This window comes from Marmota monax, unplaced genomic scaffold (genome assembly GCF_021218885.2).
Source record: "Marmota monax isolate L192 unplaced genomic scaffold, Marmota_monax_Labrador192_F-V1.1 WCK01_AAM20220418_F8-fsc00204, whole genome shotgun sequence".
Taxonomy (NCBI): domain Eukaryota; kingdom Metazoa; phylum Chordata; class Mammalia; order Rodentia; family Sciuridae; genus Marmota; species Marmota monax.
The window spans coordinates 2,827,347-2,854,411 of NW_026695247.1; the positions used below are offsets into that span (position 1 = coordinate 2,827,347).

The 27,065-nt window shown below is 35.4% G+C and overlaps 1 protein-coding gene across 2 annotated transcripts in view; it reads right to left on the bottom strand.

Moving 5' to 3' along the window:
* Positions 1–7,162: 7,162 nt before the first annotated feature.
* The window catches only part of Septin10 (septin 10), a 62,771-nt gene continuing 42,868 nt past the window's right edge, over positions 7,163–27,065 (bottom strand). For both annotated transcript variants that reach the window (XM_046420246.2, XM_046420247.2), the window contains 4 exons: positions 25,870–26,038; positions 19,985–20,117; positions 8,761–8,948; positions 7,163–7,232 (listed from right to left, as the gene is read on the bottom strand). In XM_046420246.2, coding sequence (XP_046276202.1) covers positions 7,217–7,232; positions 8,761–8,948; positions 19,985–20,117; positions 25,870–26,038 — 506 coding nt within the window. In that variant the 3' untranslated portion in view covers positions 7,163–7,216. The remainder of the gene's footprint in view (positions 7,233–8,760; positions 8,949–19,984; positions 20,118–25,869; positions 26,039–27,065) is intronic.

A 27,065-nucleotide genomic window follows, 5' to 3' on the forward strand; every position in this document is an offset into this window, starting at 1 on the left:
GTCAAGGACCTGAACAGACACTTCTCAAAGGAGGATATACAATCAATCAACAAGTACATGAAAAAATGCTCACCATCTCTAGCTGTCAGAAAAATGCAAATCAAAACCACCCTAAGATACCATCTCACTCCAGTAAGATTGGCAGACATTATGAAGTCAAACAACAACAAGTGCTGGCGAGGATGTGGGGAAAAGGGTACATTTGTACATTGCTGGTGGGACTGCAAATTGGTGCGGCCAATTTGGAAGCAGTTTGGAGATTCCTGGGAAAGCTGGGAATGGAACCACCATTTGACCCAGCTATTGCCCTTCTCGGACTATTCCCTGAAGACCTTAGAAGAGCGTACTATAGAGATACTGCTACATCGATGTTCATAGCAGCACAATTCACAATAGCTAGACTATGGAACCAACTTGGATGCCCTTCAATAGATGAATGGATTAAAAAATGTGGCATTTATACACAATGGAGTATTACTCAGCACTAAAAAATGACAAAATCATGGAATTTGCAGGGAAATGGATGGCATTAGAGCATATTATGCTAAGTGAAGTTAGCCAATCCCTAAAAAACAAATGCCAAATGTCTTCTTTGATATAAGGAAGGCAACTAAAAACAGAGCAGGGAGGAAGACCATGAGAAAAAGATTAACATTAAACAGGGATGAGAGGTGGGAGGGAAAGGGAGAGAGAAGGGAAATTGCATGGAAATGGAAGGAGACCCTCATTGTTATACAAAATTACATATAAGAGGATGTGAGGGGAAAGGGGAAAAAAATCAAGGGAGAGAAATGAATTACATTAGATGGGGTAGAGAGAGAAGATGGGAGGGGAGGGGAGGGGGGATAGTAGAGGATAGGAAAGATAGCAGAATACAACAGTCACTAGTATGGCAATATGTAAAAACATGGATGTGTAACCGTTGTGATTCTGCAATCTGTATATGGGGTTAAAATGGGAGTTCATAACCCACTTGAATCAAATGTATGAAATATGATATGTCAAGAGCTTTGTAATGTTTTGAACAACCAATAAAGATAACAACAGTGTTAAAAAAAAAAACCAAAAAAACCTCCACCATTAAAAGTTCCACCACCTCCCAGTAAAAGCAAGCTGGGAATCAAAGTTTTAACATATGGAGCTTTGGAGGATATTCTAGACCCAACCTATAGCAACCATGTATTTTCTCTGACCACAACAGAATAAAAATTAAAAATCAACAATAAAAGCTAAGAAAATTGTGTGAATACATAGAAATTAACAAATACTTCTGAACAACCAATGGATTAACAAAAAATATATGGGAAATTTCAGGTTTCTTGAAATAAATAAAAATGGAAACACAATACACCAAAATCTATATTGTACAATAAAAGCAGTACTAAGACACAGTCATAAATGACTATAATCAAAAAAGCAGGGCTCAGTTGTTAAGAGTGCTAGCCTTGCATACACAAGGCCCTGGGGTTCAATCCCCAGAATCATAAACTCACTCTCTCTCTCTCTCTCTCTCTCTCTCTCTCTCTCTCTCTCACACACACACACACACACACAAATGTAGAAAGATTTTAAATTTTAAAAAATCTAACAATACAACTTAATGAAATAGAAAAGAATGAACCAAACTCAATATTAGCAGAAATAATAAACATCAGAGCAGAAATGAATGAAACAGACAAAAAAATACAAAAGATCAATAAAACAAAGTCAGTTTTTAAAAAAAGAAACAGAATTGACAAATTTTTATCTAGCCTAAGGGAAAAAGGTCAAAAAGAAGAAGGAGGAGGAGGAGGAGGAGGAGGAGAAGGAGGAGGAAGGAGAGACATTACAACTAATATTACAGAAATACAAAGGATGATTAGTGATTATTATTAGTCATACACCAACAAACTGGAAAACATGAAATAGATGGACTCCTGAGCACATATAATATACAAAGATTGAACATGAATAAATAAAAACTTAGGCCTGTAATAACTAACAAAATTAAGTCAGTAATAAAGTCTCCCAAGAAAGAAAACCCCAGAATCAAATAGCTCCAATGCTTAATTCTGCGAAACTTAAAAAAGGTACTGTTACACAATTCTAAAACTATTTTGCAAAGTTGAAAGGGAGGGAATTCTTCCAAACTCATTCAAAACCAGCATCACCCTTATACCAAAAACCAGACAAGGACAAAACAACCATAAGAGAAAATTACAAACCAATATCCCCAATAAATACAGATGCAAAAGTTCAACAAAATTCTAGCAAATTGAAACCAACAGCACATTAAAAAGATTATATACTATGATCAAGTGGGATTTATTCCAGGGATGCAAGGTTGGTTCAACATATGCAAATCAATAAATGTGATTCATTACATCAATAAAAGGAAGGATAAAAATTATATGATCATGCTAATAGATACAGAAAAAGCATTCGACAAAACTCAACATCTATTCATGGTGAAAACTTTTAACAAATCAGATATAGAAAGAACATATCTCAATACAATTAAGGCCATATATGACAAACCTCTGAATAAGGAAAATTTTTTTCCTTTAAGATCTGGAACAAGACAAGGATGTCCACTCTTACAATTCTTATTTAATACAGTAATAGAAATTCTAGTAACAGCAATTAGGCAAGAGAAGAAATACAAGAGAAGAAAAAAATGAAAAGCAATAAATCAAACTACCCTTGCAGGATTTCAAATATAGAAATATCTAAAGACTCCAGCAAAAAACTGTTAGAAATGACAAGTTCATTCACTATAGTTGCAGGATTGAAGATTAACATATAAAAACAAAATAGTGTTTCTACATACCAATAATGAGCTAGCTTAAGAAGAAACCAAGAAAGTAATTTAATTTACAATAGCTACCCCAAAACAAAAAACTTGTAAACAACCCTAGGAATAAACTGAATTAAGGAAATGAAAGAACCCCCTCAACAGACACACACACATACACACACAAAACAACAACAACAACAACAAACCTATCAAGCACCAATAAAAGAAATGGAAGAGGGAACATACAAAAACTGGAAAGAGGGCTGGGTTGTGGCTCAATGGTAGAGTGCTTGCGTCGAATGCGTGGAGCACTGGGTTAGATCCTCAGCACCACATGAATAAATAAAAGTAAGGTGTCCATCTACAACTAAAATTTTTTTAAAACTGGAAAGACACCACACATATGTGGAATGAAAGAATTAATATTATTAAAATATACATACCACCCAAAGCAATCTACAGACTCAATGCTATCCCTACCAAAACACCAATGATATTTTTCAAAGAAATAAAAACAAAACTCCTAAAATTAATATGGAGCCACAGAAGACCCCAAATCACCAAAGCAACCCTGAGCAAAAAGAACAAAGCTGGAGTCATCAACAAATATTTGATTTCAAAGCAGACTACAGGCCAGATATGATGAATGATTAATATCCCAGAAAATTGAGAGGTTGGAAAAGGAGAATGGCAATTTCTAGGTTCTCACAATTTAGTGAGACCCTATCTCAAAAAAATAAAAAGGATTGAGGATGTAGCTCTGTGGTACAGAGCCACTGGGTTCAATCCCCAGTACTGCAAAAGCAAATAAACCAAAAAAATAAAAAAACCTTACAGACCTATAGTAACCAAAACAGTATAATACAAGCATAAAAAACCAGCACAGAGACAAATGAATAGAGAAACCAGAAACAATGACAAATTTATAGTAAACTGAATTTTCACAAAGACAAGAAGAACACCCACTGGAAAAGGGCAATCTCTTTAATAACTGATGCTGGAAAAACTCAATATCCACATGAAGAAGAAAGAACTAGAGACCTATCACTCACCATGTATACAAAAATCAACACAACCAAGAAAAGACTTAACTTGAACTATTTAAAATACCAGGAGAAAAACATAGGCGAATCAATTTAGGGTGTAAGTCTAGACAAAAAAATGGGGATATGGCCCCATAAGAACAGGCAATAACAGCAAAAATAGACAAAGAGGATTATACTAAACAAAAAAGCTTCTATGTATCCAATAAAAAAAACCAGACTTGATTGATGATCTATAAAATGAGAATAAAATATTGGTAAACTATTTATTCAATAAAAGATTAATACATATAATATATAAGGGACTCAAACCACTCAACATCAAGAAAAAACAATTATAATGGGCAAATTATTTGAACAGGCATTTCTCAAAAGAAGATATAAAATTAACAAGTATATGGAAAAAATTCTTAACTTCATTAATCATCAGGGAAATACAATTCAAAACTACAATGAGATATCATTTTCACCCCAGTTACACTGACTATTCTAAAAAAAAAATCAAATATAGGCAAGGATGTAGTTTAAGGAATTCTCATATACTACTGATGGGAATGCTAATTAGCAATAGCCATTATGGAAACAGTATAGCTTCCTCAAGAAACCAGAAATAGACTACCACATCATCCAACAATTCTATGATTGGATTTAGAGACAAAGAAAATGAAATCACCATAATGAAAAGGTATCTGCACTCCTGTGTCTAATGAAGCATTATTTGCAATATCCAAGATATGGAAACAAGTTAGGGATTCATCAACAGATTAATGGATAATTAACACACAAAAAAAATATTATTATTTAGCCATATGAAAAATGAAATCCTCAATGAATGAGAAGAGAGAGCCTACGGTATGGGAGCAAATTTTTACCACACACACACATCAGATAGAGCACTAATCTCTAGGATATATAAAGAACTCAAAAGACTTAATACAAAAAACAACAACAACAACAAAAAACCACTCACTAAATGGGCTAACTGAACAGACACTTCTCAGAAGATATACAAATCATCAATAAATATATGAAAAAGTGTTCAACATCTTTAGTAATTAGAGAAATGTAAATGAAAACTACTCTAAGACTTCAACTCATCCCAGTCAGAATGGCAGTTATCAAGAATACAAGCAGTAATAAGTGTTGGAGAGGATGTGGGGAAAAAGGTATACTCACACATTGCTGGTGGGACTACAAATTGGTGCAACACTTTGAAAAGCAGTGTGGAGATTCCTCAGAAAACTTGGAATGGAACCAACATTTGACCCAGCTACCCCACTCCTAGGTCTATACCCAAAGGATTTAAAATCAGCATACTACAGTGACATAGCCACACCAATGTTTACAGCAGTTGAATTCACAATAGCTAAACTGTGGAACCAACCTACATGCACATCAACAGATGAATGGATGAAGAAACTGTGGTATATATAAACAAAGGAATATTACTCAGCATTAAAAGAGAATAAAATTATGGCATTTGCAGGTAAATGAATGGAGTGGGAGAATATTATGCTAAGCAAAGTAAACCAATCCCAAAAAACTAAAGGCCGAATGTTTTCTCTGATAAGTGGATGCTGATCTATGATGGGGGTGGGGGGGAGGGAATGGGAAGAATGGAGGAACTTTGGATTGGGCAAATGGGAAGGTAAGGGAGGAGTTATGGGAGTAGGAAAGATGGGGGAATGAGATGGTCATCAATACCCTAGGCACATGTATGATTGCATGAATGGTGCGTCTCTACACCATGTACAACCAGAGAATTGAAATGTTGTGCTCCATTAGTGTACGATGAATTGAAATGCATTCTGCTGTCATGTACAACTAAGTAAAACAAATAATAACAATAATAATAATAGAAATCCTATCACTTTGTAGCAACATGGATAACTAGAGAAAATTATGTTCAGTAAAGTCAGGCCCAGAAATATGTGTAGAAACTAAAACCGATGCTCCTCAGGAGCAAAATGTAGAGTTATCAGAGGTTGAGAAGTACGTGGGGGAAAGATGGAGAGAGAATGGTTAATGGGTAGAGGGGTACAGCTGGATAGGAGGAATAACTTCTATGGCACAGTAGGTAACTATGGTTAATAGCAAGTACGTAAATATTTTAAAATTTTGAATGTACCCAACATAAAAAAAAAAGATTACATCTGAGGTAATGAATATATGCTAGTTACTTTGATCTGATCATTACACATTGTATACAAGTAGTGAAATATCCCTATCACCCATAAAAATCATAAGCCAGGTGTGGTGGCACACACCCATAATCCCAACGGCTTTGGTTGCTGAGGACGAAGGATCGCAAGTTCAAAGCCAGCCTCAGCAACAGTGAGGGCTAAGCAACTCAGTAAGACACTGTGACTAAATAAAATACAAAATGTGGCTCAGTGGTTGAGTGCCCCCGAGTTCAATTCCCAGTATGCCCCCCCAAACTAACTAACTAAATAAATAAATAAATAAAGCAAGCAAGCACATTTTTAGCAAATATGTGGATATGTATTTTTTCAAGAATATTGGTTTTATTTAGAATATTGAAATACAAAAATTTACATACCTACAACCATTGTGAAAATGTTAGAACCACTAAAATGTGAAAATACTAAGGCACTGTTCCTTGAAATAATGTATTTAATATTCAGAAGTTCGTAAAGAAATATTTTTAATAAAATTGATTCAATCTTCTTATATTTTGCCCTGAAAGACAACCTTAAACAAGTAGTAAGATACCCTAATGAAAACTGTATGATATACCCAGGTTCAGGAATATCACTAGGTAAAAGGGTTTATATACCTGGTTAGCTTTTCAACATATTTTGTTTCAGCACAGCAATACATCAACCACAACAAGGCATAAAGTCATTCTGTTACATAATTTGACACAAAAGGTAGGAATATTACCAATGGGATAATGGAAAAAAAACTTTAAAGTTCTATAAAACTATTGAGAAGTTAGAGTTTGAGCTATGTAATACATTCTGAAACATTCCCTCACTTTTGTGTATTTGTTTGTTTAGTATATATGAAAAAAGTTCATCCTGGAATATAAATGTAATCAGCCATAGTATGAAGGAGTTCTGTATTTTTGATGGCACTGAGTCTTTGCTCTTTGGCATAATATGTGACAAAATAACTTGGCAGCAGGAGACGATATCTACATTCATTGCAAAACAGAAACTTGAGATTTCTACAGTGAATATCTAAGTAATATCATCTACTCTGGCTTATGTATCGATCTTATACTTGAAATATTTTTCCATAAATGTCAGTAACAGTGGACATGTGCCAAACATATATAGTGATAAAAGCAAATAAAAACAACAAGAAAATCAAAGCATACTTATAACTTTTTACTTTTGCTTGTGATGACCTTCTGTGCTCTGGAACTCCTGTGTTACATAAAATTGGAACTGGAAAGAGAAAAAAAACTTTTGATTGGTACAACACAAAACAATACAGGAAGTAAAAATTACCAGAGTCATTAGTTTTACAAAGATTTTACAAAGAAAATATATTACAGGATATTTAGCTACAGCGTTTTGAAAAAGAAAACAAAAAACAACCACCAAACCATAATTTCTTGAGGATAGATACTAAGCTCTAAGAATTCAGTTCTGATTTTGCAAACTGCATGGTTTTCAAGTGCAGTAGGGTGACAGTTTTTACAATGTAAATGTAAGCGGTCTTTAATTTGAAAGGCAAATTAATTTTAGTAATATCTGAGATACAAGGATACAGCAAAATATTATTTAGCTTTATAATTTTTAAAAAATATGTTGGAAAGCAGTACTATTATAATATTATAATATCAGTCTATCTTTTGAAATCCAATGCTTGAATCAAATATCACTATTATACTATCACATTCATTATTTCAACAAAAAATTGCAAGAAACACAGGCATTGAGAAAATTTAAGTCTTGTTCTGGGTCTATCATAGGAAGACATGACTTTGCTAGGGCACAGATGGCTGGAGTAAACTGAGGCAAAGACCCCAAAGGAGCATTCTGAACAGAACAAATCATGAATTTCACTATATTCAAATAGGTAAACCGATAAGGACATTTTAAGTGGAAGAAATAAAATGAAGGACACAAAGTACAGAAGGAGATCAAAAAGGGGGGAAAAAAAAACTTATTTTCTAAAACTTTGGTAACTTTGATTTTAACACATACCAAAACCTACAAGCTTGAGATTATCATCCAATTGCTACTCATGGCCGCCCCCTTGTACTGTGGCCCTCTCTACCTTCCTCTGCATCTTTACGTCCATCATTGGTTTCACATGTTCTGACATCAAAGCACAGGAGTTCGAATCGATAGCCTGGGTCCCTTATTAAAATAAAAATTCTCACAAAATCAATAATCAAAAGGATTGGTTAAAAGAAAAGTGAGCCTAAGAATTAGGGTTTTTTCCCCCAACAAAGTACAGAATTTCAATTTAGACACAAAACTCAAAATAACTCATGGTAGGTCAACAGTCATTACCTGTATACTAAGGGCACAGCTGGGCTGTGAAATAGCTAATTTTTTCCCAGCTAACTGACCCTTTTCTACTATGATGTATATTTTTATCTTGTTCATTCAGTTGCCAAATATTTACAAAGCCCCTAGTATGTGCCAGGTACTGTTCTAGCTTTGGGAAAAGAGAAGTAAATGAGAAGGATAAGGTCTGTGCTTGGGCTCTTAAGGAGCAGCAGTTTGAGTTTCAGGAGGCAGGCAGAGAGTAAGTAAATAGGAACTAGAATTAGGAAGATCAAGTAGAACCAGGAGGATTGTGGGTGTGGCCCAGTATTAGAATGCTTACCTAGCACTGCATAAGGCCCTGGAGGTTTGATCCCCAGTATGGAATTTCGGGGGGGGGGGGCGGGCAGGGAGCAGAGCCAGGAGACAGTAGAGGAGGGAAGGGCTACAGATGCAGAGTGGTGGGGGCTCTTACTTCTTACGGTCCTTGTCCTTCTTTATGTTACTACCCGATGCCATATAGGATTGGTTCAGGAATATGTCACAGCTAGATTTCCTTTTAGAAAAAAGGATCCTTTCTTCTTCCAAAGCTCTTCTCCTTTCTTCAAGTTTTAGTCTTTCTTCTTGGTGAATTCTTTTAAGGTGCTCAAATTTGGCATGCAGCTGTGAAATAAAAATGTAATTTCCATTACTGACACAGTGTGGCAGCACATGCACAACAATGCTCTCTGGCTTAGCAACTAGATAACCCCAACTTCTACTTATGGTCATCATTTTCCTAATGCTAAGTTCATGCTTCAAGTAAAAGTTTACATATGGAATTGCCTTGATAATTTTAATAATGATTTCCCATGAAAAAAAAAACATGCTTGAACCATATGAAATACAAACCATAGCCTCATTAACAAAACTGACCTTTTTCTGGGTTTTTTATTTTATTGCTTTACAAGAGTCTCTTCAAAGCCTCTTTAATAAAGTTTCTCAAGACCATGCTCAAAAAAATAAGGGCCATGAAAGAGCAGAAGGAAATTATCATAAAGAAAATAGCCTCTTATTTTCCTAATAAAGCTAATGTGAAGTTATACTGACAAACCCTACTAGAAAGCAAATGTTAGCTGTCAGTTTGTCAAGAACCTTACAAATATACTGCATATTTACAGTCATTCAGTAACTCCTTGAAATATAAACAAAGAAATCCTGGATTCGAAAAAGCTTGAAAAATATTTTAGTAGAATTTACACTATAATGGGAAAAAAACAGATTACATATCCAACAGAGACAGTAAAAAATAAATAAATTTAGGCTAAATACATTCAATGCAGCTGTGGGAGACCTGAATTTGCCACTCTAAAATATGAAGGCCTACTTAGCTGAAGACAATTAAGAAACAGATGTACAAGAGATCTCTGTTCTCCTTATAATGCCTAAAAGCAGGGCAGAGATTTACAAAGAGTACCCTGCATCTCCCTCACAAGGAGAACAAAGGTTTTACCAGCAGCCTAGAGAAAGCCTCAGAAGACCTTTTATTCACAAGCCTTACTAACTAGCCTTTATCTGCCTTTTCTTTTCTCTTGTTAATTCTTTAAAAATTCACTGTTCTTTGTTGAAGATTCTATAGTATCTTAAATTCAAAAGCACCTCTCTGAGAATTACTCATTGACTGGATATCTCTCATGTATATGTGAAGTATAGATGTTAGTAAGCTCCAATTTTTCTCGTGTTAATCTGAAAACAAGAAGTCTGTTCCAACTAAGAATCTAAGGGGGTTCTTCTTTCCCTATTCAAAAAAAGCAGAAATGTAGAAAGAAAAATAAAGACCATTAGCCAGTAAACTTTTATTTCCTTGGGGCTGAAAATCACTTTGATAAATCATATGAAGGGAACATTGTCAACTTAAAGGCAGGCCTGTGTTTAACTTTATTCTGCTCCCCAATTTAAGGAATTCCTTATGTGAACAACAGAAGGCATATTTCTCGAATCGCATAAAACTCTGAGAAACAAATAGCATTTTTATTAAAAAGGAAGCTTTTAAAAAATTGAGGGGCGGTACTTAACATTTTTAAAGTATGATGTCTGGCAGAATAAGCACTCAAGAAATACTAGTCATAAACAAAACAAACAAGGAATCGCAGCTCTCTCCACCCTTCTATTACAGCCACCAAAGAAACCTTTAGCACTCCATGTTATAATTAATTGTATGAGCAACTTCTTCCTGAGGATTGCTCAGGAGCTCTGCTTTTTTCATCTTTCTACTCCTAGCACCCAGCAAAACATAATGGAAGAACTAGTAATGAAAGGACATACAGATAAAATGTATGGGAAGTGCTGCAAGTAAGCTTAATGGAGTACACAAGGAATGAAGGTGTGAAATGGGGGTCAACTTCATGCTTTGAGTATGAACCCAGCTGCTTGGCCTCTGGTAGCTTATTTTAAAACTAACATGTACTGCCCCCAACCCTTCCTCCTCTCCTTCTTCACTCCCCCAAAACCTCAAGGATTCAAATTAATGTTTTTTCCCATTTCAGGCCATCCACTTCAGTTCACTGATCAAAAGAAGAAAGGTATCTGTGCCAAGTCTGAGCAGTCGGCTATCTAAAGGCCACTGCTATGATTTGGATAACAGCTGTCCCCAAAAGCTCCAGTGTTAATGCAGGAATATTTGCAGGTCAAGTGAATGGACTGTGAGAGCTATAACATAAGCAGTCCATCCTAGTTTGAATGCATTGACTGAATGGTAACCAGGCTGGCAGGGCATGGCTGGATTAGGTGGGTCACTGGGTGTGTACCCCACAAGGGTGGTTTTTACCTGAGGCTCCTTCCTTGCTTCCTACTCTGCTTCCTAACCCCTCCATGAGCTAAGCAGCTTTCCTCTGCTGGGCCCTTCCACCATGATGTGTGCTTCAACTTGGGTCCAGAATGAGGAGTGAGCCAGCTATGGACTGAGACTTCTGAAATTGTGAGCCCCAAATAAATCTTTCCCCCTTTTTACATTGTTCTTTTTGGGTATTTGGCCACAACAACGCAAAGCTGACTAAAATAGCCACCATCTGAATAGGAATCATATCTTCTGATAGGCACATCCTGAGCTTGGTCCCCTGAGCCTGGTCCCCAAATTTCCCTGTAAAACCTCCTTTGTTTCCCCCTTGTAATGGGAACAATAGTTCTTGAGATACTAGTCTACTACTCTTCTCATTTTCAAGCAAATCAATAAATGTCTTTTCCATTTTTTTCAAAACCTTGTCTTCATTATTTGGATCAGCACTGGGTATAAGGACAAAGATTTTTGTAACACGTAAAGCTAGTTTAATTGTAGTTTACCTTAAAAATAACAATCTGGGGACTTGAGCAGACTCCACATGAATCAACTATGTGCATGCCTACCAACATCGAAGTGCAGAATTTAAAATCTAAAAGATAAACTTGGTTTTTGTCCTATAGTCTGATTAGATACTGAGATTAATATTGTCAGTTCTGTGTAGCACTTGAGCATTCATGCAAATTAATAAAAAGCAACTTCCTGATAAGCCCTTTTCTGCATCCTGAAGTTCTTTTCTGCATCCTGAACTTCCTCAAGCTGAGACTGAAAACTGAAAAATACCCCCTGGCCCTTTCTGTACCAAGGAAAACAGAAAGTTTTCAACTGACACATTCACTGTCTCACATAGCCAAGTTAAATTTACACATATTTCTATAAATTATAACCATTATCTTAGGACCTGGGAAAAAACAATCTATCTACTTTTCCCCAGTTTGATCAAACTGCATAAAATTTATTTTATCTTTTTACATCATTTGCTTATTTCTGATACAGGCAGGCAGATGAATCCAACCAGTCAGGATCCAGGTAGGTACCTGGTTTGGGCGATAGTTGGACTTGGTATTTGGAAAAGATGGTATATAATCATAGTTGGGTTTCAAGATGGAGAAATAGAAGAGGTCACTTTCCTGGCTGCTTCATGATGTGAAACCAAGAAAGCAAATAGGCAGCTTCTCAGCAGGTGGGTGGGAAAAATAAGTGACTTTTCTGGAAATTAATACTGGTCATTCAAAGCATATGGAGAACTCAGGAAGCTGAATATTATAAAATAAAGAAGAAATCCCAAGCACCACCGTCATGGCAAGCTAAAACACCCCCACCACTACCAAGCTTGAGCAAAGTGGATGGATAAAGGAATTAAAGAACCCACATTTTTAGGAGGCCTGTGGTTAAGACAATGATGAACTAACCTGAAAGGCATGCTGCACAAGATCACTGTGCAGGAAAGAAGGTGCATCTCCCCCAGCTGTCCATGGATGACAGAGGAAGGAGCCATTTTGCAGCCAAGCTGCTAGCCCCCAACAGCTGGGTGAACAGAACCTGGTGAACCCAAGCTGGGCCCAAAATATAGGCCTGGCAAGCACACACTGCATGACATAGAGTGTGCCTAAGTGACTAGGAGAAAATCAAACACAGAAAGGGGTTTATACAGGGGAATAGAGGTCATGGATACCCACCTGGCCAAAAGCCCTCCCCCTCCAATCTAGCTGCTTGCAATACCAGCAGGGAGAGGAGACCAGCCAGAAATTCGAAAGGGTCAGGCACCTACCTGAATGAACATGAAACGCGGGGGTCCAGGGGTAATGGAGGGGACAAAGGATTGGCTCTTCTACTGCACATCTGGTCTAGGGGAGATTCCTGGAGTATAGTCTCCTAGTGTGGACAGGCAACTACTGGGCCCTGGAGGTGTGCCAATTTAAAATCAATTGCTATTCAACAAAGAACCTAGAACCTATCTAGGCCTAAACTTCACATCCAGAAGCTCCACCTATAGGATCTACTTTCATACACTAACAACCACACTCTGAGGGTGGGGCAGACGTCACACTTTATCCCACTACACCTAACACTGAGGAGAAGGGAAGCTGAGAATTTTTTGAACTCCAAAGGAAACAATTCTTTAACTTTTCATGGGGAAATTTTTCTTGTTTTTTTTCATTAATTGTGATGTTAATGCATACATAGTTGTCAATTTTTTCTAACTTCAAGCATTTTTTGAAGGCAGTTATTTTTTATGACTAAGTACTGAGGACTGGGATATTTGATTAGTACATTTCAGTTTTGTTTCGTATTCTTTTATTTTTTTAATTTTTTGTTTCACAATTTCTTCTCTCACTTATCTGTTTCCTTTGATTCTTTCTCTCCTCTGCTAACAAACTCTATTTTTGTTTCACTCTTCCTTTAGTTTTTAACTTATATTTCTCTCCTCTCCCTCATAATCATCACATCTTAGATCTCTTCTGTGCTCTCCCTATTCAGCATTTGAAATTGTAAACCTTTTTACTATTATAACTGATTAGATCATTTCTGTTTATTGTAACAATTAGCATTGTAGATGTCACAGAAAGGTTGTTGTTATTTATTTACCTATCCCTAAATTTTGAGTTACTGGAAATCTTCAGGGACACTATAAGCCAAAAAGTAGAAACTCTACCCATACTGTTACATGGGTAGACACACAAACAATATGAAAAAGCAAGGAAACAAACTGCCCCAACAAACCAGAATACTTCAATAACAGAATCCATCAACACCACAGTGGAAGAAATGTCAGTTTAGAAAGTTCATGGTATAGGAAGAGGTAAAGAGTAAAATTAGAAAATACAATAAGTAAAAGATCAATAAAGAGATTCTGTAAAAAAGCAAGCAGAAATCCTCAAAATAAATGAATCAATAAAACAAATTAAAAATTCAATGGAAAGCATTACCAGCAGACTAGACCACTTGGAAGATAGAGTTTTAACCAACAACAACAACAAAAAAAAAAATAGGATCTTGAAAATAAAGTGGACCATGGAGAAAAGATGATAAGAGACAATGCACAGAACTTCCAAGAAATATGGTCCACCATGAAGGACCAAATATAAGATTTATTAGGATAGATGAAGACTCAGAGATACAAACCAAAGTAATGTACAATCTTTTCAATGAAGTAATATTAGAGAAAAACCAATCATTGAAAGAAAATGGATGCTAACCATGAATACTATACCAGCAAAATTAAGCCTTGATCATGAAATAAAAACCTTCCATGATAAACAAAAGTTAAAAGAATTCACAACTAGAAAGCCTGCACTACAAAATACACTCAAAATATTTTATGAAAAATAAAACTGAAACCAGGAAAGGGAAGAACTACACTAGAATAATAGTCAAAGGAGAAATTAATTCAAATTAAAAATTAGAAATAAATCAAAATGACAGGGATTAAAAATCATTTGTTAATAATAACATTGAATGTAAATGGCCTAAACCCATCAATCAAAAGACAGGAACTAGTAGATTGAATTAAAAACCAAGACCCAACAATGCTGTCTCCAAGAGAATTACCTCATAGGCAAAAATATCCACAGACTAAAGGTAAAAGGATGGGGAAAAAACATATTATTCATAAGGATCTCGTAAACAAGCAGAGGTTTCTATCCTCATATCAGACAAAGTGGACTTCAAGCCAAAGTTAATTAGAAGGGACAAAGAAGGCCATTTCATACTGCTTAAGGGAATTATACATCAACAAGATATATCAATCATAAGTATGCCTCAAACAATGCAGCATCTTTGTATATCAAGCAAAGGCTTCTCAATTTCAATAACCAAATAGAACACAATACACCTCTCTTTAACACACCTCTTTCATGACTAGACAGATCTTCCAAAAACTAAATAAAGAAGTTACAGAACTAAAAAATACAAAAGGATTAACAGACATACATACAATATTTCATCGATCAATGACTGAATCCACTTTCCTCTCAGCAGCAACCAGATCTTGTTCTAGAACAGACCATTCTTAGGCCACAAAACAAATCTTAGAAAATACAAAAATAAATAATAATAAAAAATTGAGATAATACCTTGCTTGTATTCCATCAGATAATAATGGAATGAAATTAGAAATAAACAATAAAATTTTAAAAAGAAGCTATTTTAACACCTGGAGACTAAATATTACACTATTATATATATGGCCAATGGATGGCAGAATAAATCAGAGGTGAAATGAAAAAATAAAAAAATACGTTGAGAATAACAACACAACATATTAAAACCTCTGAGACACTATGGAGGCGGTTCTAAGAGGAAAGTTCATTGTACTGAGCTAATTCACTAAAAGAATAGAAAGTCACCAAATATATAACCTAGCATTACATCTCAAAGCCCTAGATAAAGAAGAACAAGTCAACACCAAAAGCAGAAGACAGAAAATAATTAAAATCAGAGCTGAAATCAATGAAATTGAAGAACCAAATAAAATAAATTAAAAAATAAATTTAAAAAAAAGCTCATTCTCTAAAAAAATAAAAATAAAAAATTGATAAACCCTTAGCCAAGAGAAAGAGGGCAAAATCTCAAATTATTAAAATCGATGATAAAAAAAAAAGGAAATAACACCATGGACACTACTGAAATAAAGACGATAATCAGAAGCTATTTTGAAAATTTATACCCCAATATGACAGAAAATCTTGAAGACATCAACAAATTTCTAGGACAACCTACCAAAATTGAATCAAGAGGGCATAGAAAAACTTAAGCAGACGAATTTCAGGCAATGAAATTAAAAATGCCATCCAAAGCCTACCAACTAAGACATGCCCAAGACCAGATAGAGGCCCAGAATAGCCAAAGTAATCCTTAGTGAGAAAAGCGAAGCAAGAAGCATCACAATACCAGACCTTAAATTATAATACAGGGCCCTAGTAACAAAAATGGCATGATATTGACACCAAAACAGACAGAAAAGAAGATAAGAGAAAAACTCACATAAATACAGTTATCTAAAAGGTGCCATAAACATTCACTAGAGAAAAGCCTCTTCAACAAATGGTGCTGGGAAAACTGGGAATCCATATGTAACAAAATAAAATTAAGCCCCCATCTCTCATCCTGCACAAAACTCAACTCAAAGTGGACCAAGGACCAATGCATTAGACCAGAGACCATGCACCTAATAGCAAAAAAATGTAGCCCCAACTCTCTATCATGTTGGCTTAGGAACTGACTTCCTCAACAAGACTCCTAAAGCACAAGAAATAAAATCAAGAGTCAACATAAGGGAGAGTATCAAATTAAAAAGCTTCTTTACAGAAAAGGAAACAATCAAGAACGGGAAGAGAGAGCCTACAGAATGGGAGAAAATCTTTGCCACTTGCACCTCAGATAGAACATTAATCTCCAGGATATAAAGAACTCAAAAAACTTAGCACCAAAAAAACAAATAACCCAGTCAATAAATGGGCAAAGGAACTGAACAGGCACTTCACAGAAGAAATACAAATGGTCAACAAATATATGAAAAAATGTTCAACATCTCTAGCAATTAGAGAAATGCAAATTAAAACTACAGTTAGATTCTATCTTACTCTAGTCAAAATGGCAATCATCAAAAATACAAGTAACACAATAAATAGTGGCAAAGATGTGGAAGAAAAGGTACGTTCATGGGGCTGTTAATTGGTGCAACCACTCGAAAACAGTATGAAGAGTCCTCCGAAAACTTTGAATGGAACCACCATTGGATCCAGTTATCTCACTCCTGGGTATATACTTAAAATAACTTAAAATGTGCTGACTTAAAATTAGCACACAGCCACATCAATGTTTAAAGCAGCTCAATTCACAATAGCTAAGCTATGGAACCAACCGACATGTCCTTATACCGATGAATGGATAAAGAAAATGAAATATTATTCAGCCATAAAAACAATGACTTCAAGACTTCTGCTGGTAAATGGATGCATCTAGACATTATCACTAATAAGTGAAATAAGTGAATCCCAAAAAACCAAAGGCAAAATGTTCTGTTATACAGATGCTAACACACGACAGGGGGGATTAGACAAAGGGGAATGAAGGGAAGAGCAGGGTAGAAATAGGAAAGACAGTAGAATGAATTGGACACAACTTCCCTTTGTTTATATATGAATACACCACCAGTGAAACTCCACATCATACAACCATTAAGAATGGGATCCTAATTAGAATAAGTCATATTCCATGTATGTGTAATATGTAAAAATACACTCTATGGTCATGTATACCTAAAAAAAGAAATAAAATTTAATTTAAAAAAAAAATCAATCTATGGCTTTGTAATGCCTGCTATAATGCCAACAACAACAATAACAAAATAGTTGGGGAAATAATTCATTAAGTCAGAGAATGAGGGTAGAAACAATAGATGGCTAAATTCTACCTAATAAAAATTTCATGTTCCATACATGGAACAAGTAAATGGTCCTGAGGGCCACTGAGCCCCTGACAGAAGTACTGAAAATGAGACAAGGTTGAAACATGACTAAGTAAGGCCCTTCTAACCTATAATTCCTTCATTCCAGAGGATGCCTTTTCTGAGAAGTATCAGCTCCTTAGTATTTGCTTATTTAAATAGTTTCTGCTTTTCAAAACAAGAGATGTAGGGGCTGGGGTTGTGGCTCAGAGGTAGAGCACTAGCCTAGCATGCATGAGGCACTGGGTTCAATCCTCAGCACCACATAAAAAAATAAAGATATTGTGTCCACCTATAACTAAAAAATAAATATTAAAAAAAAGATGTAATAAATAGATCACTTGGATCAGCTCAGTGGTTGAAAGCACTTGTCCAGTATGCACAAGGCCCTGGGTTCTGTCTCCAGAACTACAAAATACAAACAAAAAGCAGGTCAATGGTGTAAGAGTCACAACTCTCTGAGCATGGTGCACCCCTATCACATGGGAGGCGAGCAGAGTAGAAGCTCAGGAAGGGAGCCTATACAGGCAGATTGGTGTTATGTAAACAGAGATGAATCTCTGATTACTTAAATCGAAGTGACATACTTTATTTGCATACTAAAATATCTTGAAAGGTTACAGAGTACTTCTAAGTTGCTAAGGCTGGCCTCAAACTTGAGATCCTCCTGCTTCAGCCTCCTGAGTTACTGGGATTACAGGTGTGCACTACCACGCCCAGCTAAAATAGCTACTTTAAAATGTAGCCTTTAAAAGTTGAGGGGCAGCATCCATAGGAACAAACTAGAAAGATGGAGCAGAGGAGCAGGATCCATAGGAATAAACTTGTCTCCTGAGCAGACCTGCTGATAGAGGGGTAAAGGAATGAGTTGGAGTTTTGATTTTAAGCTTTTAAGGCTTTTTATCCCAAAGTATACATCACATGGTTACTATTGACTCCATCAGAAGTAACTCATACAGACACAGTTTCCATTTTATAATGGCCCTATTGATTTACCTAAGGCAGCTAAATGTTACCCTTCTTCATCACACACTATCTGCATTCTGGACCTGACCCATTTTGCTGACCCTGGTCTTCTGGGGAGAAGGAGAGTGGGAAAAACTTGGTCTATGGAAAAAACTTTATTAAGACTGAGAGATTGTGGTCCAGGTTCAATCTCAGGTTGGCAATGCCTTGGACCTCTACAACCATCACTTCTCTCCAGCCCTTCAGACAGCAGGAATCAACGAGCTCTCATGAAAGAACTTCCTAGCAAATATCAGTGTTTGGCCAACTATTCCCACTGGTTTCCCATGTGTCCGCATCCTAACAACTCATGAGGGAGGCTATATTCTCAATTCAGGGTAGAATGAGGAGCACCAGATATTAGGAGATTCGTGTTCTCAACTTTTATGCCACCTCAGAACAACTACTGCCAAAATGTATCAATATCACTATGTGGGAACACATTATAGAAGAAAAATTCAAAAAGTCAAATGGTTTAAAGAGTGTTGCACACAGAACTAAGACTAACAGGCCCCAGTGTCATCATCCTACTCCTGGCTCCATATTTTATTATAATTTAGTTTTTCCAAGCATGAAACAAGACCAACAATGTAATTCACAGTAATACTTTTAAAAATTAGGTACAATAAGAAATGGTCATGAACTAAAACTTTCACATAAAAATATTTTTATTATCATCATGCAAGATAACTCATATGGCCAAACCTAGGTGAGGTCTGAAATCAGTGTATGAAGATTTAGTCATTATCTCACAATACCAACAGAAATGAGTTGTTTTTAGCCCTACTCATGACACAATAGGATACTTGTAAACTGGTTAGCTGTTGGCATTAAGTACTTTCCTTTTTACTCAATGACAAAAAGAAAGTAGAAACCTAGAAATGTCAACGAAACATGAGTATGTGATTCCAACACTTGAGCATTCTCACTTATACATCCATTACACAATTTGAGTAAACAAAGCAGCTCAGACAACAGTCTTGGTAAAGCTGTGTACTCCTTTTCCATTGTGATGCATTCTGGACAGCAGAACAGCATTGTGACAGCCCACAACCAATGCTTATTTCCACTTCTGTACCCTAAGCCCTCTGCTAATTCCTGCTTATCAGGCTTTTATTGGTGCAGACTTAATGCCTATGAGAGCTGATAAGATTTCCTTTTCTGGATTGGCTGCAAGGAAGCTCAGAGAAAAATTTGTGTACAAGTTATTGCAGTATTATTATTGTCTAACCCCTGCCTATTTTATGATCCTATCCTAGTTTCTCTTTTTTTTCTTTTATCCTAATTTGAATGTATGCTTTCCAAATGGATATTAGGACTTGCTTTTCTTAAAGACAGAATTCATAAAATTTTAAAAAAAGTAAAAAGTGTCTCAACTACATTGTATCCAAAGAAATAGGACACCGAAAAAAATCACATCAAACTTGCCTCTCTTTCGGCTTCTTTCAATATGGCTTCTTTCTCCTTTACTCGCTGCACAAACATCTGCTTCATTTCTTCTTCTTTTCTCTGACGCTCACCATGCAATTCATGTCTTTTGGCTTCATAGGTCTCTTGAACACTACAAAAAGTTATTTGTGTTATTCTCATGTTCAAAAGATGATGTAATAAATTTGATAAATCTCACATACCTCAAAGTAGACCTCAGATATATAATAGGATGTACCAGTAGCTGCTGACGTACAGAATCTGAAACATGCCATGTCCTATAGCATTTGATAAAAGGCCTCCAGTGCTACAGCTAATGTAGCTACTAGAATTAATTAAAAAAAAAAAAAAAAAAGTCCTTCACAAGAAGTACCCTCCCAAACATTTTCCTTTTTCAGTCTCTGTTAACTGGCATAACTCCAGAAACATTGAAGAAATAAAGTCACCTGGGATATATCTCTTATACTTTTCTCTATCTGATATCATTAAAGTCTATATTCTTTCCATTTCTACAGATATCCTATTACAGCCCAACTTGATCTTTGCATTTTCTGCCTTTACTGTTGAAATAATCTCCTAAATCATCTCTAGACTTCTAGGTCCTCTTTTTTTCACTTTGTTCCTGCCACTCCTTAGATTTTCCACCAAAACCACAGACCTCCTTAATTTTTCTCCCAATTAGTTATGCTCTCTATAGAATAAGGTCCCACCTCCTTCAACTCTACTCTTCCAGATTCATTCCCAACAAACAAATCCAATTCCCTTAATGTTCCAGCCACACAAATCTATTTACTGTTCTTAAAACATACCTCACATTTCAAGCTGTATTGTACCTTCTTTGTTTACTGATGCTGCCTACTCCCCACCCTCCTTCTGCCCTCATATTCTTCTATCCCTCAAGGCCAAATGCAGATGCAACTTTCTCTAGAAGGCTTCTCCACTTTCTTAGTTAGAATCAATTGTTCCTTCCAAGCCACTTCTTGTCATTTATATCTTGGCTGACTCTCTCTCCTAACAGATCACAAATCCTGAGAACAGGAATGGGATCTCCATTTGTCATCTTCACTTGGCTATCTAGCAAAGCTCTTCATAAATGTTTGTTCAGTAACAGAAACTTCTGGTTAGTAGAGGCAGATAAAATCAAGCAGAGCAAAGATTGTCCTGGAATTCTATGGACAACTACCCTTTCTTACTAGTGATATTCCAGAGGCATAATTAACCTACTTATATGTCAGAAATGCTGATCTCTTCCATTTTAGATCTCTGAGAAAATACCCTGAAGATCTGACAGGTAATATAAATTCACTTTCCTTCTGTGTCAGTTAGAAATTTCTACTACTTATGAAAATACATAAAAACAAATTTCAAAATGTGATGAAATTAAGGAATTTGACTAATCTTAAACATTGTAACTAGAAAAAGTTCAAGGAAAAACAGTAAAAAATGTTGCACAATAGCTATTGTGGCTGATAGTTAAATTTATGATATGTGTAGTAGATAATACCAGGAACTGAAGCTAAACATCTGTAAGAACATCCTCATAAGGAACAAAGCTTAAGGGGCTGGGGCTGTAGCTCAGTGCAGAGAGTTTGCCTAGCATTGTGAGGCACCACATTAGATCCTTAGCACCACATAAAAATAGGTGAATAAAATAAAGGCATTCTGTCAATCTACAACTACAAACAACAACAAAGCTTACTCTGGATATGTAGTTTAGTGGTAGTGTTTTCCTACCATGCATGAGCAAAGCTTATAAAGGTATAAAATGTCTTAGGTACCACATAAACTGCCTCAGATCCCAAAGAGGCATTTTACTTTGTACTATTTTTTTTTCTTTCCTGTTTGAGTCTCATTTTTTAAAAGCCCCTACATTTATCAGCTCCCTTCACAAATTTTATAAACCTCACCACGTGTTATTGGTATCACACTGGACTGACACCCTTTAAGAACAAATTCAATTGACATAATATCTTGAAGTCACATAAAATGTAACTTAAAAAAATGCCTCACGACTTTGTACAAGTACTGGAGTTGCTTAGGAAGAAAATAAATCTACAGGATAAAGAAAAGAGACCTAACATTTGTTGAATATCTGCCACAAGCAATGAACACTTTTGAACTCATGTTCAATATTTAATTTCCACAGTAACATACATACAAGAACAAGCATTGGTTTTATATTATGGGTAAGAAAATGAAAGTTCAGAGAGGTAAAATAATTTGTCCTAAATAACATAGCTTTAAAGTAATAAGCTGGGATGTGAACCAGATCATACTTGTTCTAAAGCCCCTATTCCCAAACATCATAAATCAGACTGCTTCAAGCAAGGCATTCTCTGAAGGGAGAGTAAAGTGCTTGCTTCTGAATATTTTCCATCATATCATACCACTTTTCAACTTTGCACAACACAGACTTATGAGGGCAATTTTAATTAAAGAAAACTGCACTATCATTCAAAAGGTGGTAAAGAAACTCTTAGGGGATCTGAAGTGACTAGTTTGTAGGGTTAGTTTTGTGAAATGACTGCAACCACTATTTACTATATCATAGACTTATTAAATGAAAAAGCTTTCTTGCTATACTATTTCTTTCCTAAGTATAAAAGTAGCTTTGTTATGAACATTTAATGACCACATGTTATAGGTGCAGATCTCACTGACAAAGTTGAAAACCAAAGAAGAAAAAAACATTCTCAGATGCTCATGCCATCAAGGAAAGTCCCCACACCCTTCTCTAGGTGACCTGTTTGGGTGTTTCATGTATAGTTTGAATATGATTGATTAACTTTTTTCTAAGTCTACTCTTGACTAAACACAGAAAGTGAGTTATTTATCTCTTGAGGGCTCCAAAGACAAAAAATGTTAATATAACAAGCAACTCTAAAATATTACATAAATCTTCCTTTCAAAACTATAGGTCCTACAACCCTTAAATGATAGTGATTTTGTACTGAAATATTAAAGGTAATTAACTGTGAAAAGACTAGTACGCTAATCTGAAATTCTTAAACTTGGGGATTCAAAATTTTATAAAAGCATGTTTCATATAGTAACCAATATAAAACATTAAAATCAAGTTTTTAAAACCAGTAAGAGTATAATGCCATGTATCTGGATATACATGATCACTGTGGGCAGCTTAGGATACCAACTATGACTCAGCATAAGTAGAAATGGAAAATCAATGAAGAGGGCTGATGAAGACAAAGAGAAATAAAGGTCATCCTAACAAGTGCATCTAAGTTCTTTTAAAAATTGCTAGATTAATATACATTTTACATGACAACCAAATTATAGAGACTACCAAATTAAATATGAAAGATTCACCTGAAAATAAAATGTAAATTCTTGAAAACTCTAAAAAATGAAAGTTTCCGATATATCAGGCTACAGAAGCCTCATCACATCATTTAGTAACAAATAAGAAAGCACTGGTAGAAATACTTTGCCTCAGCTTAAACCAAAGAAATTTCCCCTGTTAAGGGAAACAAGTAGAAGCTATTCTCACACTGGGATCCAGTTCCCCTCCATACTGCTCCCACCCTATTTGGACACATTGGAGGTGGGGAGTGGTAGAGCTGAGTACATATGCATGCCCAGCAACTCAACAACAACAACAAAAAAGCAGACACTTCAAAACCACTCATGATTTTATCCAGTATCTAGTATTTTTCACTAGTGACTCCCAAATTACTATCTCATCCCTACTTTCTCAAATTCCAAATTTTCAATTTTTTTAATTTATGTAATAACCTACTCAAACACATTAACTGAATTTTAAAATTATAATTATCATTATTTTTATTGTTATTATTTTGGTACAGGGATTGAATACAGGAGTGCTTTACCACTGAGCTTGCTAAGTTGCTTAGGGCCTAGCTAAGTTGCAGAGGCTGGCCTTGGACTTAAGATCCTCTTGCCTGTCCTGAGTTGCTGGGATTACAGCCATATGCCACCACAGCCAGCTATGAATATTTAATAAGCATCTTAAATTTAATATTTTAAAAACCTCTCAATTAACAATGCCAATGCTAAATTCTCCCTGTCCCACTTTGTTCATGTAGGAATAAACACGACATCTATTCACCCTGTTTCCAAGATAAAAATGGTGATGAGGGCTCAGGATGTAGCTCAGTAGTAGAGCACTTGCCTAGCATTCATGAGGCCTTGGGATTGATACCAAGTGGTTCAAATAAATAAAACGAGTCACTGAAGTAATCCTTGATTCTCTTTCCTTTGCATCCCACATCAAAGCAATCCACCACTGGATTCTTAAAATTATATATCCTAAAAATGCTTCTCATTCCTCTATCACTACCAACCTTTTTTAAGTCTCTACGAACTTGTACCTGGTCTCCTAACTTGGTCTCCCAATTCCACTACTGACTACCACCCATCCTCTCTTGCTCACACAGGGCAGAGTGTCCTCCTTCCACACCCACCCCAGAAGGTCCATCTGACCCACTGTGCATACGTACCCAAAGTCTAGCATGCTGAGCAGACGGTAGACAAATAGTAATTATTGGCTGCAAGACTGAATGAGCATTTTAAAATGTAGATTTCTAGACTCCATCCCTGGAAATTCTGACCCTGTATTTCTTAATCATCTACAGGTGACTATGATGAGTCCACCAGGCAACCTGGATCCCTCTTCTTAGAGAGTACTACTCCAAAGCTGTCCTGCTTGCTCTCTCAGGGTATCTGCCTCCTTAGTGCACACAGAGACCTTTGCACTGACCCTGAGGCTTGGAAGAAACGAGAAGCGAAGCCTCCTTTGGGAAACACTAGGGAAGCCAACTTGAGATGATTAATCTTTAGTAAAGATATAATACAATAAAATAAGAAAATCATTAGTTTATCACAATCATTGGTCCATGACCAGAATACAGCATACCCAAATTTGGTGAGGAAAGATCAAGTACATATAATTCTTAATTTATCATGCTACAATATTATATACTAATAAAATTTAACTTCATCTAAGATTTAATCTTCCAGAAGATCAAGGGCAATTATAACACTGATTGGACTTTCCTGTTCTTTACCATTGTGTTTACTCTGGGGCACATGCTAACAGGCAGGAAAATGGAATATAAATAGTAGAATGAAAAAGGAATCTTCAGTCTCAAAACAAAGTTTAAAATAGTGTTTGCCCTAAGGATCTCATGCTTTATTCCAAGCAAAACTGAACAAAAAATGCTATAATCAGATTTGATATAAAGGATTAAGATTTCTAGTGTACATGTCTCAACCAAAAAAGAAAAAAAGGGCAAGGATATAGTACCATATAAAATTTCCAAAGACATTTATAGAAACATTGAATTCTCTATGCTTTAATCATTGAAGCAAGAAGGTCTTCAGGTTCTAAAAAATTCTTATAACTATGTTGTAATAATGTAAGAAACAACCTAATCTCGAACTCCCTAGAAGTAGTTGCATTCTTTCCTTACAAAATGCTTTGCTAAGTTTCAGTCATCATAAAACATTCTTCAGGATAAAAACCAAATGATCAAGTTTTAGGTTACTTAATATGATTTGTAGCCCAACTTTTTGCATGATAATTATTCAATATACTTTCATCTGTTTCAGATAAATACAGAGATAAAACCAAATAATGAGTGTTTTTCCTTCACTTATTCATTCCAGTGTATTCTGAAATCATGGGCTTTGATTCAGACAAGGAGTTAAAGACCCATCAGAAGCAAGAAGGATTCAAGTGATTCAAAAAGCACAGTAAATGTTCATTGTTAAATGATTCAATTTCCTGGGTTTGGAAATTTTTAAAAAACATATTCCCATTATACTGGTATATAAATATATACATAAAAATGTATAATCCTTTCTAACTTCCTCTTTTGACTGGCTTCTCAAGAAAGACTCCTTACCTGACTGGCTTGTTCTCTGGGCCCACATCTGTAAAGCCCATTTCCTCCAGTTTGCAACGCCTATAAAGCTCATAGTGCCTAGTATGAGTCTGCTCCTGTAGGTCCTCCATGTTTGTACAAATGAGCATTTCTCGCAACTTTACAAAGTCACAGTGGTTTTCATTTTCCACTAATCATAAAAAAAAGAAAAAGCAACATTAGCTTTTAATTCCTGGCATACACATTGGTGTTTGTTGAATGAATAAATAACACATGTGAAAAACATCAAAATGATTGATATGGTTAATAGCTACAATTATTTTATACAAGTAACCAAAATCTTACCTTATACACACTGTATTATAGGCAATGTTAATTAACAGATTGGGAGACTGACTTTAAATTTAATAGCCAACAGAAAATGGTAAAGAAATATATTATCACATGCTCAAGATATTTCACGAATGTTTTTAATATTTACAAATAATATAACATTTCACATAGTACTCTTAAGAGTATGTAATATTATTTCACCTCAAAGTAGAAAACTGTGCAAACTTAAGAATATCATTTATACATAATTATCAAGTTCTTTTTCTATAATACATTTATGAAATCAAAATTAGTGAATATACTAATATGGCCTTTATGTAACTTTATGGCGACCAATGACTATAAATAAACATGCTACTGTGACTAACAATCTTATATTACATGTATTTATTTATTTTTGAGACAGAATCTCACTTTGTTGTTCAGGCTGGCCATAAACTCATAATTCTCCTGCTTTAGCCTCCTGTAGCTGGCATTAGAAGCATTTACCACCATGCCTGGTCCTTCTATATTTTTAGTAAATTAAAAGTATAAAATTAAAAATTTAAAAAGTTGTCAATTTTTAAAAAGCAGTATTTGGAAGGCCAGTAAATGGATAGGGGTATTCTATTCCCCATTAATATCACAAATAAATGAACCAGATAGTACTAAATACTAAATGCCAGATAACCTAAATGTCAAGTGGATTTAACTTTTTCAGCTTGGTTCAATGATTTATTTGTTTGATCAGAAAAAAAAGATATAAATTTACAAGATCATAATTTATTGTTCCCTATTTTGATCAGAAAAAAAAATATAAATTTACAAGAACATAATTTATTGTTCCCTATTGTTAAGTGGTAATTAGTTTATATATCATGTTTAAATACCACTTTACACATTTA